The sequence below is a fragment of the Canis lupus genome, chromosome 14, assembly GCF_003254725.2.
Source record: "Canis lupus dingo isolate Sandy chromosome 14, ASM325472v2, whole genome shotgun sequence".
NCBI lineage: Eukaryota > Metazoa > Chordata > Mammalia > Carnivora > Canidae > Canis > Canis lupus.
In genome coordinates this window covers 48,211,568-48,225,523 of record NC_064256.1, presented here as the reverse complement: position 1 = coordinate 48,225,523, position 13,956 = coordinate 48,211,568, and the positions used below count along the sequence as shown (strand labels likewise).

The 13,956-nt window shown below is 41.6% G+C and overlaps 1 protein-coding gene across 6 annotated transcripts in view; it reads left to right on the top strand.

Moving 5' to 3' along the window:
• ELMO1 (engulfment and cell motility 1) overlaps window positions 1-13,956 on the top strand; it is a 526,001-nt gene that overhangs the window by 357,239 nt on the left and 154,806 nt on the right. For all 6 annotated transcript variants that reach the window (XM_025464640.3, XM_049093811.1, XM_049093813.1 and 3 more), the window contains one exon: window positions 8,058-8,194. In XM_025464640.3, the coding sequence (XP_025320425.1) occupies window positions 8,058-8,194 (137 nt within the window). The remainder of the gene's footprint in view (window positions 1-8,057; window positions 8,195-13,956) is intronic.

Genomic DNA, 13,956 nt, shown 5'->3' with positions numbered 1-13,956 from the left:
TTGCCCTCACTCTCCTCTTTTCACCTCTCCCACCTACAAAAGGTTCTGAACTTTCGGCATCTACCCACACAGTACCAAAACCCCTAAACCAAGCCATTAAAGAATCCCGGGTCTAAAAATAGAAAACTCAAAGGCTACAGGGGTAAGATTTTCTGCAAAGGTATAAAGGTATAAGTATGCATCTGCATCTGAGAATTCATAAATATATTATCTAGACTGATCCTAGAGCTGCAAATAGTTCTGATTTGAATTTCCATGCAATGGATAACTAGTAAGATTTTATAACCACTCTAGCAGTTTTCATGTATTAAACACTTTTGTGTGAATATGATTTATCTGCTTCTTCTGAAACTCATAATTTTAAAACAAAATGCCCTTTATGTTAAGCCAGTGCTTATTTCTTTTTTGGTAAAAATAATCAGAATTTGCCTAGTGCTTCCCAAATCTGTGTCCCTCCAGTCACCTACAAATGGATTCATAGTCTCTCTTAGAATAATGAGGGTCATGGGAAGAATGGAACAGAGCTTTTCAGCATCTCAAAAATTATATTTATCTTATAAAATCCCTATGAAATAGCAGAAATTTTGTGCATTTGCCTGTGTCATCTTGTCATTCTATCTATAGTTAAGTAATTTTCTTATGTAATGGTCTCCATTAGGTTATATTAGTAGGTTGAAAGGGTATAAAAACATCTAACAATTTTCTTATGAAAGACAGAATAGGTACTAGCTCATCAAATATTTTCCAAGCCTAGCAAATGCCATTTTGATGCCTTAACACCCTAAATGAAGTGTGTAGCCATCCTGTCATTCAAAGAAATAATAATTTAGGAAATAATTCTAAGTTCAGTGCAGGTGCAATCTCCACATTGTTTAATTGTTGTTGGGCATTAGAGAGTTGAAAATACATTATCTGGTGTGTGTGCATATGGATGTGTCTGTAGTTTAGAATTTTAGACTTGGCGGGAACTTTACCAGCCCATATCACTTACAGGTAAGAAATCTGGATCCCAGGGAACTGAGATGACCTTCTGAAGGTTATGAGTAGCACTTAAAACCCATTCTCTTTCATTGTTTACTCACTATACTACAGTAGCCCTTGTTTCCCTGAGACTCCAAAGGACAATCCCCACCTCATCTCGCATTATCTAATGGAAATATAGGAACATATCTACTTTGAAGGGAAAAGTGTGACAAGTATACGGCATTCTTATTTTTATTTTTAAAACATAATGTACATGGATTATGGCTGCTTTCACAGCTGGCCTATTTATAAATGAATTCGATGTCAGCAAATTGATAAGAACTCGTTTTACCCTCAGCTCTGAAAATACCTTAATATTCCAAACTTAAAACACCATCAAGCTGATTCTTTTTTACAAAGTAGAATCTCATTGTGTTAAAAATAGTGCACTTGAAAACAATTTGGTTTTTGAAAAGTCTTACTATTTTTGTCCCATTGAAAGTTCCTCTGTAAATTTCATTTATAAAATCATTGCCTAGTAACTCAACACTTTTTTTCCCTTAGTGTTTTTATTTTTAAAAAGCAGTAATAAGCCTCGCCCTCTGTGTTTTTGTTTGTTTAAACCTCTGGATTAAGGAACCCATTCTTGAGACTTAGGCCATCCCTCTACTGATGCAAGCTTACGCTTCTCAGTGGAAAGGGCTGGCCGAGGGTCCACTTGATACCCGGGGAGCATCGTCTTTCTGTGGCCTCGCACATTTATTGAGATTACTTCTCGTAGTCACGAGATTCAGTCCACTGAATCCTCACAACAACCTGATAGAGTTTATACTGTTGTTGCCACTAGTTAACAGATGGAAAGAATGAAGTATTAATAGATGAAACAACTTTCCCTGGTGACTGAGCAGAAGTGAAAGAACCAGATTTTGAACCTGGCAGTCTGGTTCCCAGCATCTTGGCCCCCTTCTGCCATCATGAACTCTTGGGCAACCTGTTTTGCCTTTCTCAGTGCTCTTATCTACAAAGAGAGGAAAGCAGATCAGATGGTCTGAAGGGGTGCTTCCTGCTTGATAATCCTCAATCTTGAACATCTGCAATCTGAACATTTTAGAGAAAAAAAATATTAATAATTTAATGCTTTATCCTTGCCTCTAATACTGGAACATCCTTAAAACAAGAAGTCATGAATCCCCAAATACCTCAGTATCTTTTTATTGTCTCCTGTGTAACATGTCCAGGAACAAATTATTTTTGATTTATTTTTATTGAAGTGCAGTTGACATACAATATTGTATTAATTTCAGATGTACAACATAGTGATTCAACATTTATATACATTACAAAGTGATCACCATGATAAGTCTAGCTACCATCTGTCACTGTACAAAGTTGTGACATATTATTAACTATATTCCCTGTGCTGTACATTGCATCCCTGAGTCTTATTTATTTTACAACTGTGAGTTGTTTGCCCATTCCTCTGCAAGGAATGAATCTTTTAAAGAAGTTTAGGATAGGGGCACCTGGGTGGCTCAGTCAGTAAAGCATCTGCCTTCAGCTCAGGTCATGGTCCTGGGGTCCTGGGATCAAGCTCCTGTGTCAGACTCCCTTCTCAGCAGGGACTCTGCTTCTCCACCTCCCTCCACCACCCCCACTGGTGCTCTCGAGGGCATGAGCACTTGCTCTCTCATTCTTACAAACAAATAAAATCTTTAAAAAGATAAAGAAGTTTAGGATAATGGTGAGCCAACCCCTTCATATGGAGGCTGTAAACACTGTTGAGAGAGTACTGGGTTTGATTCCAGGCCCTGTCACTGCAAGTGACTGAATTTCACTGTTCTCACTTTCCTCCTCTGTGAAATATGGATGATCACAGTAACTCTGCTGTTACTGAGGATTCAGAGTCGGGACAGGCAAAGCTTTTACAACAGTGGTCAGCAGAGAACTTTCAGTAATTGCTGACTAGTGTGGTTTCTGAATTTCAGCTCCTCTGGTTACCTTTATTCCTCATGAAATCTCCATTTAAGCTGTGTTTTCCAATGCTGCCACCACCTAACTAGACTGCTCGTCAGTCTCGAGAATCACTCCTGCAGGGAATGTGCCCTGATGCTAACTCGATCCTGCTGTTAAGCCATGGTTGTGTTGTCTCGGTGTTCTTCAGCCGCAGAGGCCTGTGGTTTCAAAACACAAAAGACAAAGGAAAGTAGGGTAGTTCCTCCAGTATCCTTCCCGTGTGACTGCTGTTCTCCCAGCCTCCACCACTTGTGCCTTCCTCCCTCACTGGGAGGGCAAAGGAATTGTGCCCTAAAACATCGATTCTGGGGTCCAGTCCTCTGTCCAGGGACCATCCCACTGTTTACCTCTTCATGAACCATTGGCAGCATCTCTCTCATTACCAACTTAAAAGAGCTATAAGACTTGGGTATTATTTGGAGGTTTGAAGAAGAGGATTGAAACTTAGACTTAACTGTGAGTCAAAGCACAGCCTCTGGCAGAAACTTCACCCCCTACAGCCCCGGTAGGCATCTTACTAGTGTCCATCTTCCTGATAAGGAAGCTGGGGAGAGAGATGCTCACATCACCGACTGAGTGAGAACTTGAATCGAAACTCACCCAATTCTGAAATTTATGTTCTTTTCATAATGCAACACAGTGGGAAGGATCCAGGTGCTATTTTTCTCTCCAGACAATGTTGATTTGGTAGTGTTGATGGTAGATGTGCACTCAGCATGTGAAATTTCAGCTTAAGCATCTGAATATCCCATGGGATTTTGACATAATCAACAAGAATGATTGGCTGACCTTACGCCCTCCCTATCAGTAGGACCCCAAAGACCATTCACTACATTTTTCTACTTCCCTTATCTCCTAGAAGTGTTCAAGTCTTTAAGAAACCATAGAGTACACTGTGATGATAAAAGTAATACTTAACAACCACTGTTTACTAAACCTATCTGTATGCTAGATGTCTTATCACATTCTTCATATACATAACCTAATTTGATGCTTATAAATTTTATATGGTCATATATTTCACAAATGTGGGGAGTTTCATTTTCTAAGCTTATGTATACCCTAGGGGAGCATCGGGTTTGGTCTTTGAATGTAGTAGTCTGATTGTAGCCATTATGAAATCCTGCCTCCTTATTCCTACTTACTCCATGGCCCCAGTAATCCTGAGCATATGTCCTCTTATGCTAATATCTGTGCGCTTGCATGAATTTAAGTTTCCATATCAGTAATTTCACATGTCTAAGAGCAATAGAAAACCTGAAAACAGTGACTTAAATCCTATACCAAAACTCCTTAGGAGGTCAATTCAGGTATGGTGATTCCACGGTGTCATCAGGAGCTCCCCCTAAGTCTCTATTCTAGGGGATAGCCTGTATTTTTATGCTAACAGAATGGCTACAGGATTTCCAGTCACTACTGGACATGAAGTTGTGTTCTGAAATTAAAGAATTTGAGGGGGATCCCTGGGTGGCTCGGTGGTTGAGCGCCTGCCATTGGCTCAGGGCGTGATCCTGGAGACCAGGGATCAAGTCCCACATCAGGCTCCCTGCATGGAGCCTGCTTCTCCCTCTGCCTGTGTCTCTGCCTCTCTCTCTCTGTCTCTCACGAATAAATAAATAAATAAAATCTTTAAAAAATAATAATAAAATAAAGAATTTGAGATGCGAAGGCAGAAGTAAAAGGAAGAAACCAGTTAAGTGTTTCCTCTTTTAAAGGTCTTTCCTGGAAACTGTACCCAGCACTATCCATGTATCTATCACTGGTTGATATTGGGTCATAATGATCACTCTTAGTTATAAGAGAGACTGGGAAGTGAACTTTTTTTAGGTGGGTGCATTGTTGTAATGAACAAAATTGGGGCTTATTAACAAGGAACCTAACCTGTTTATTTCTTGAAATAAGTTACATAAATTAATCTAATATGACTCTTCGCCAGGAACTGACTATCTATAGGAAACCTGATGTGTTCTAGAGGCCGAGAATACCCCAAGAAGATTAAAAAGTTGGTTCAGTAGGAGCTAGAACCAGGTACACTATGTCTTAGGTATTCAAGAGAGTTGTCAAGAGTACAGCTTGACCCAACCCAGAGAAAGGGGAGGAGTGTAACCTGGTGATTCGAATCTAACTCCACTTGGACCAGGACTAGTAGAAGGAAAGCAGAGGAAACCTAAAATCTAAATATATCATAAGTATTAATAGTTAATGCCACTTGTAAGATTTTACTTCATGAATATCTTCTGTGGGTATAAAAGCAATTCTTTCATACTTGTGTTGGGTGGGGGAGGTGCAGTAGAGTCAGAGTTAATTGGGAAACAAAATCAGGAAATAAGTACAACCAGACAATGATGGGCTTTGGTGATGGAGGTTGGAATCCTCACTGTACTACTTGCAAGCCTGGTGACATGTGACCTTGGAGAAGTCACCTAACCTTTCTAACTCTCCTTTTCTAATTTAAAAAAAAAAAAAAGAAAGAAATTGATAAAATCTTCCTCACATGCTTCTTGTAACAACTAATAATGTAGATCCCAATGCCTGACATATGGTGGTGGCAGTGGTATGGCTACTGTTGGTACTGTCACATTGACAGGTGTTGTCCACCAGCAGATGCTGGTTGTGTACTTGCTGTGAGCCCCACTGGACTCGGGGGTCAAGATCCTGGTTTCTCTTGAAGGAGCAGTTCAAGAGAATCTGAGTAGGTGAGAAGTTAATTTTCAAAGCAGCAGTCACAAGGAAATGTCCTGTGGTCTTGTCAAGTAAGGCTAGTCAAATAATGTCCTCTATGCTAATATCTGTGCGCTAAGGCAGGAAGCCTGCTGGGCCAACCATAAATGCAGGTTTCAGATCCTCATTTGGGGGCCACCTCAAAAAAGTTCATGATGAAAGGTTTAATATCTCCAAGTTTTATCTTCCTTATATATAAAATGAGGATAAGCATAATGCCTACATCCCAGGTTGTCGTGAGGATAACACCAGAAGAGCCCCTGGCACATGATATGTACCCAGTGTATATTTTCTATTATTAATGATGTTTCTTCCCTCTCTCTTCACCAAGCAACGGCAGGGGTTGTTGGTCTGTTTTGTCTGGTTATCTCAGTAATCCCATAAAAACTTTAACTAGGGCATAAAGTACGCATATGATCACAGTGGGCCCCAAAAGATATGGTGATAATGTGATTAATCATGAGTCTTGGATAGCAGTAGAGTTTGAGAGTGCTGCTGTGGACTTGTAAATTCCACCGGCTTCAGTGCTTACGGAATTGAGACTGACAGCTCATTGCCCAGGGCAGCAAACACACAACCGCCTGTGTTTACGTTCCAAGTTCTTTAAATAGCTTCGTGTCCCAGGTCAGAACTTCACTCTTGCCATTTTTCTGCCAGTGACACAGGCTGGGGGCTGGGGTGACATATGTTCTTGCTGCTAATTTCTGAGATGTGAACAGGCTTGACTAGGAACTAGGGGGAAATCAAAGAATGGCCCATGTTCTCAGCAATGATATGCTGGCACAACATTCCTTATCATCACCACCTTGCTCCACGTTTGCGACAACTTCTCTCCTTTCAAATCACTTTCCCGTGGGTCATGTCATCTAATCCTTTCCAAAACCCATGAAGATGGACAAGGAGATCTCATTAACATTTTTTTAGTTAAGAAAATCCAGGTGCAGAGAGGTAAATGACTTGCTCCTAATTGGCATGAGCTGGACTGGAACCCAGATTTTGTCCTCAGACCCAGACCTTTCCTACATGACTGTACGTTGCTGTTAGCCTGTGTCCTTAGCTTGTCTGGAAGAAAATAGCATTTATGGATCTTCATATCTACCCTTTCAGAAGACTGGAATCCTCTATGATAGAAGAGGTTGGTGCAGGGTAGCTCGGGGCCTCACCAGAGCAGAGTGTGTTCCCTTAGCTTTGATTAAGTTTTACTTGCTGGGGCCTGCACCAGAGGATTCTCTCTGGGTAGAGTCAGCCACATAGCAGGTGCAGGGCTTTCCCAGGTACCCAAGGTCTCTGCTATAAACCCAGCTCCTGCCCTGCCTCATCCTCTTCTCCTAGGCTTCCAGGGCTTGAAATTCCACCGTTTGGAACCCTGAAGGCTAATTAGCCTTTAAAGAGATTCCAATTAAAATAGGAATTCTTTCACTATGCACAATAGCTTATATTAAAAAAAAAAATTTAGGGTACTGTTTTGAGTGGGGGGTGGCCACAAAACCTGGCTCCTTCTAGTATCCTCATCCGTAAGGCATGAACCGTAAGAAGCATTGTAAAGATCAGATAAGATGTATGTAAAAGGAGTATAAAAATGTAAGCTGCCCAGATAGCAGGGAAGCAATGAGAGGGTGGCTAGTCTGGGAAGGAGGGGAGAGGTAGGCACAGCTAGAGCTCAGAGCGCTGGCTCTGACACCCAAGCTCTACAATGGGGAGGCCTGAAGGCAGTCTGGCTGATTTCACATTTTGGTCCAGGACTGGACCATTCACGGCCTCCAGAGCCATTTGGGTTGCTTTGACCTCCAGCCATCTGTGTCTGGGAATGCAAAACAAATGGTTAATGGCATCAGATGGTATATGATCTCATATGTCCCCCTGCTTACTACCGTAAGAGGGAAAGAGCCCCCTGGAGAAATAATCAAGGATGCTATTTTCAAAGTTGCAATTAATTGTGTGCTCGAGAAAGCTCATCCTCTGCCAGTTATTCTGTCGAGAAAGGGGAAATTAAGGGTGATGGAGCTGTGACAAAGAGGCCAGTTTGTTTGAATCGTCCTTTTAAGGTCAAAAAGCAGGCACAGAGCCCATATTCAACACCAGGGATCCTGAAAAAAAAAAAAAGATGTAAGGGTCTTGTCGTGGGGGTTGGTTAGGAGCTGACTTCCTTCAGGCAAAATCCGTGCCTAGGGACTGGTCTCACTGGCTGACCTTCAACTTGACAGTTGCACAGGGACTGTCATTAGGTTGCTTTTTCAAAAACACCTTATGTCCACTGTGGCTTGAGCCCTGTCATCTCTCTTTGGGACACCTATGTGTGACTGTGTCCTCTCATTTCACTCTGCAAACTTTCTCTCTAACGTCCCTGCTCTTTCTTCCAGCTAGTGAGACCTGCAACGACTTCCACCCAATGTTCTTCACCCACGACCGATCCTTCGAGGAGTTCTTCTGCATCTGTATCCAGCTCCTGAACAAGACCTGGAAGGAAATGAGGGCAACTTCTGAAGACTTTAACAAGGTAAGGGGAATCTGATGCAGGGGCAGCAGGTTTCTGGGCCCCAAAGAAGTCCCACATCTGGTGGGGCCCCTTAGCTATACACACCTGTATGGACATGAGCTTTGTGTTTATGATGCTCTCATCTCTCCAGGGATGAACTTGGAGCAGCTTTGTTCCTTTTGGCTAACCAAACTGGAGCCACCAGCAGAGACCCTTTCCTGAAATGTGTCATCTAGATTAACATTTTCCCTTAAGGACATTAGTCCAGGAAGCCTTGTTACGGCAACATCCTCCGGGAAAAATGCCTCCTGCTCCACCTGTGCGGGTGGCTGTTAGAGAAAGATCAGGAAGGCTGCTCTGTTTAAGCAACTTGATTTCTTCGCGGATTATGGATGTGTTGAGATAATCTGTCCTTTGCTGTGTCAAAAAGAATTTTTATTGAAGTGCAAAATCTCTTTGAGGGAGTTGAGTAAGTTTATATGGAACATTTTTTAGTTTATGGAAAGCATTCAATTCTTTGAACGGACAAATTTCACATTTCTGTTTGTAAGTAAATATTGGGTGCTGAGAACAGTGTTAACCAACTTAGAGGAAGCAGAAATATCATGTAAACTTTTCTTTCTTTTTTTCTTTAATTATTTAAGATGGCCTTTGCCTTTTTTTTTTTTTTTAAGATTTTATTTATTTATTCATGAGAGGCACAGAGAGAGAGAGGCAGAGACACAGGCTGAGGGAAAAGCAGGCTCCATGCAGGGAGACCCATGTGGGACTCAATCTCGGGACTCCAGAATCACGCCCTGGGCCCAAGGCAGGCACTAAACCGCTGGACTACTAGGGCTGCCCATGTAAACTTTTCAAGATAAAATCTCTATCCTTAGATAAAGGCCTTGTTAATGATAATCACAAGGCCAGTAATAATTGGTGGTTGGGACAGGTATGTTTAGGACAGGAATATTGGGAGAGTCCTCAATACTTTTAATTTGCTGCTATTTTCTGGATGTAGATTTGATCCACCACCCATGCCTGCTGACCTGGTCCTGGGACATAGCTGTTGCTAAGAGTCTAAGGGTCTGATCTCACAGTCCTGTAGGGCCTTCACAGCTGGTGCTTGGGGCATAAGAGAATATCAGAATTTCAACTGTCTCATTGATCTTTGCCCTCCTGTCACCTTTCCTCTGAACTTACATTCCATCCTTCTTTTCCACCATATTTCTGGTTCTTGGCATCTTGAACTGATATTGGTTGAAAAAAAGAAAACCAGGAAAAGGAAATAACACTCTTTGCCAAGCCTCAGTCCGGTTCCAACCTGACCTTGTCCATCAGCGTGATGATCTTACCTGCAGCTGAGGCCGACAAACACCATTCTATCCCAGTCGCCTTGGGCCATCTATCTAATTCATTGAAATAGGCCCTAGTGACGCCCCTCTGTGAGAGCACTGATCTGCAAGCTACAATCTAGAGCTGCCAAGGGTCTTAGCTGCTATTCCCAGGGGCAGGCATGACTGAAAAAGAGAGGTGAAGGAAAGAAACCCAGTAATTCAGTAGCCTCCTAAGTGCACTTCACCTGATTACTAGGGACTTTGCAATTCAGGTACAAATCATCCCTGAGAAAAAGGAACAAAGTCGCAGGGAGACCTCTATACAATCAAGGCCAAAAAAAAGTGAACAGTTAAATAGTCTCTGAAATGGCCAAGGCCACCTTGCCCCTGGATCAGATCAACTCTTCGTGTACTATAGTGCTTCTGAAAGCCATCCGGTCCTCAGCAATCTTGTGCAAGGGACACCTGTTCCTTCAGAAGGGGACCTCCCAGGCTGTCATGTGTTCTGGCATCAGAGAACTGTCTGCTTCCTGAGAGGATTTCATTCACTCTGCTTCTTCTGAATTCCAGAAATCGGCATTTTTGTAAATGATAATAATGCAAATAAATGTTCTTGTTGTTGGTCTATGTACACATAAGGCATATGGAAAATACTACCAAATAGCTCAAGAGGGCGAGCACTTAGACGCTCCAATCCTACAGAACATACAGTTTATGAAATGAAGCCCTGAGAATACATCAGCAAAGGGAACCAGAGGCTCAGTCTGGAGGAGTCCGTGTGGCTCCTCATGGCTGGATACTTGGGTCAGTGGTCATGTAATCCTGCCTGTGCAGGGTGCGGTCCCTAAAGTGTCACTCTGAAACTTTTTTTCATATTTAACTTATGTGTAAGTGAAAACTGCCTTTGGCAAGATCTAAGGGCCACGTTTGGGGGATAGTTTCTTATTGTGGCCCTAGTGCCATCTTTTTGCATTGTTTACCAATCATAAACGTCAGTCCAGCATCATATTTGAGCTGCCAAGTAGTGACAGCAGTTTATGGCTATGAACAGGCAGCCGGAAGCTAAGACGCTGAGGGTCCCATCCTATGTACACATATCCATTGGTCGAGAGTGGATACCAGAGGTGGGTCAGGGATGGGAATGACAAGGGATTTAAATGTTGCACGTGAAATATTTTTGCTTTGGTTGCCTTTTTTGTATTACTTGTGCCTTACTTTGGTATAACAGAAAAGTCATATACTATTTTATCATGTGTGTACTAGTTTTCTATGGTTGTTGGAACCAATTGCCACAGACTTTGTAGTTTAGATAGTACAGATGTACTCTCTCACAGTTCCATAGTTTAGAAACCAGATGGGTTAAAATCAAGGAGTCAGCAGAGCTGTGGTCCTTTTTGGCCGCTCTTGGGCCTCTTTGGCCGCTCTCCTTACCTTTCAAGTTCTGGAAGCCACCCGTATGCCTTGGCTCATGGCCCTTTTTATCTTCAAAGCCAGCCAACTGTGGGTCCCGCCTGTCCTTCCCACGTCACACCTCATCACTCTAATCCCTCTTTGGCTTGAATCTTTCACTCTTACTGACCCTTGTGATTACAGTGGACCACCTGGATAATCCAGGATAATCTTCCCTATATTAAGGTCAGCCGATTAGGAACCTCAATTCTATCTGCAACCTGAATTCCCCTTTGCCATATAGGGTCACATATTCACAGGTTCTGGGGATTGGAATGTGGACATCAATGGGGGGGTGCATTTTTCTGCCTACCATAATATATATATTTAATTTGAGATGTATTAAATTTGTATCTGTATTTGTGTGTATCAACTTAAGGTATTAAAACATAGACGAGCTTTTTGTTGTTGTTGAATACCAGTCAGAGTTCCGCCAGTGATTGCTCAAGCACAGATTTAACTGTGTCCCTTTTCTTTTATGTCCCCATTTTGCCTCTAACAGGGTTTTGAAAGATGGGCCCTGTATGAGGGCCTCTAGGTCAGGGTCTTCCTGATTTTTTTTTCTTGCTGCTTGTCTATCAGCCAGTGCTGTGCTTTGCCGGATAATAAATTGGAAAGGAAGAAGAAGAGCTGAAATTGTAATCAGTTCACTTTTCTTCCTGTTAATAACTTGGTAGTAGAAGCTATTGATTTTAGGAACAAATGTGGATTTGGTGTATTGGTAGATTTAATGTTTTTCTTGTTTCTGAAGATTGTCCAAATTTGAATTCAGAATATCTTAAAAGAGCCCAACATGAGACACACTTTCTTTTCAGTTTTCTTGAACACTGTCTCAGACTGTCACTACTTTGAACTGAAGCATGGATGGCGAATTTCCTTGTCGACCTGCCACCCAGGTTCTATAAGAAAGGGCTTAGCTATCTGCTTTCTTCAGCTCATTACTGGAGAAGCAGTATCTCTCAATTCAAAATCCTGATTTTACAAACACTAACTAGATTCTAGCAGATGCAAAAAGTTCTTCTACAACCCACTTTGCTTAGGACACTAGTTTGGAGATATATAATATATGGTAGTTAATGCTTTGGCTGGAAGTGAATGTTTGGAAAAGCAGCTGTCTTCTTGTTGCTGTAGACTGGGGCAAAGCAGAAGATGCGGTGTTTTTTATTTATGTGAAAGCAGTAGAATTAGAGAGTGATTAAAATATTTATGCTTTGAAAAATACTTTCTTCCAGTTTCCCAATATAGCAGTCTCTGCAGAATAATCCATTGATTCAGGCCATTGAGTTTGTATTCTGTTTTTGCCTTTTATTACCAATATTTTAGAGCATGCATTATTCATTTTTATGGGCATTAGCAAAGAGCTTAAACTGCAGCTGGATACCTCAGCACACAAGTGGCCCCATAATCATTTCACTGAAGCCCTCATTTTTTTAAGCAGGGTAGGAAAGAAGACACAAGTGATTTGGTATTTCAGGTATGGGGATCTCATTTAAAGCTTTTGTCGTAGACCATGCCTCTTTAGAAATTCTAGCAAGGATATACACAGCAAAAGCGATATTTGTGTGTAGCACTGTTTCTCAACCTTTCAGCCTTGCCTGAACCCTAGAATCACCTGGGGGAGGGGAGATTTGGAAACCTCTGTTATCCCAGTGTCCAGTTGCACAACACACCAGTTATATCTTTGAGATGGGGCCAAAGGTCTCATGAAGATTTTTCATGAAGGTAGATTTGATCTCTAAAGGTGAATCACATCTATAGAATGGCCATTAATTGCTACATATAACACAAACCACCAACTAGTACAAATCGTGTATGTCAGTGACGTTGTCTGTCCATTGGTTTGTAAGGCCTACGTTCTAACCCAACTGGTTCTGCTACTCAGGAACTTTATGCTTGAAAATTTTTGAAAAAGTGGATACCAGTATCCCATCCCCCTCTCTTATGGTGGTGCAATACTAAATTGAAGTAATAAATGTAAAAATGCTTCGAGGAAGTAAAATGTCATATGCAGTTGTATTCCTTTTGTATGTAATAAGATAAATCCTGTCTATGAAAAATGAGTAAATTACCCTTTTAAAAGAAAACATTTGGGGGGCCACATTATGTTAAAAAACAAAGAAGGAAGGAAGGAAGGAAAGAAAAAGAAAGAAGAAAAGAAAAGAAATGAAAGAGAAAGGAAGAAAAGGAAAGGGAAAAGAAAAGAGAAAAAGAAAAAGTAAAGCTGTCTGTGTACCACAGATTAGGGTCTGAACTGAGTGAACTCATTTAATTTTGACAGAAAAAGGGTTTAAACTGAAAACATCGTGGATTTGGCAAGAAATAACTTTATTAGGCACCTTAGTTTTCCATGTGACAAGCCATGAGCAGCAGCCTAAAAATCAGGTTTCACAAAAGCTCAGGTGCTTAATGGATGGAGAGAGTTAAGGCCTCTGTAGCCATTACCTCACTGCGCGGACCTCTCTGGGGATGTGTGAGCCTTCTAGATACCTTCAGAATATTTGTTCATGGCATCAGTGTTACCTTAGATGCTATCAAAATCGGCATTAAAAACAAGATCAAATGACTTTGCCGTGCTTTCAAATTGCCAAAATGTAAGAAACTAATGATTTGAAAAATGTAGTCACTCTAGAGCAAAAGCACTATTTTGAAACTTTACCCAGCAGCATAATATGCAAAGCACACACGATAGAGGTTGGAATCTCGGGGCTTGCAGATGAGAAGCCATCCCTTAAAATAGGAGAGACTGTGCACAGGGAGAACCCAGGCCCATCAGACAAAGCCGCAGCTGCCCCTGGCTAGGCTACGAGCTCCTTCTGAGTCAGTGGGAGAAAATCTCAATTAGGAAGCATTGGAGAGCAGAACAGAGCTCACATCCTGGGAAGTCCCCTGGAAGATTATCCATGGAAAATAGCCACTAACTAGTCACCTCTCATGGATTTTGGTGTGGTGTAGACAAGGGATTGTTTGAGAGCTTAAAGGCAGTGATTGCATGAATAAGAAAGGGAAATATGTTCA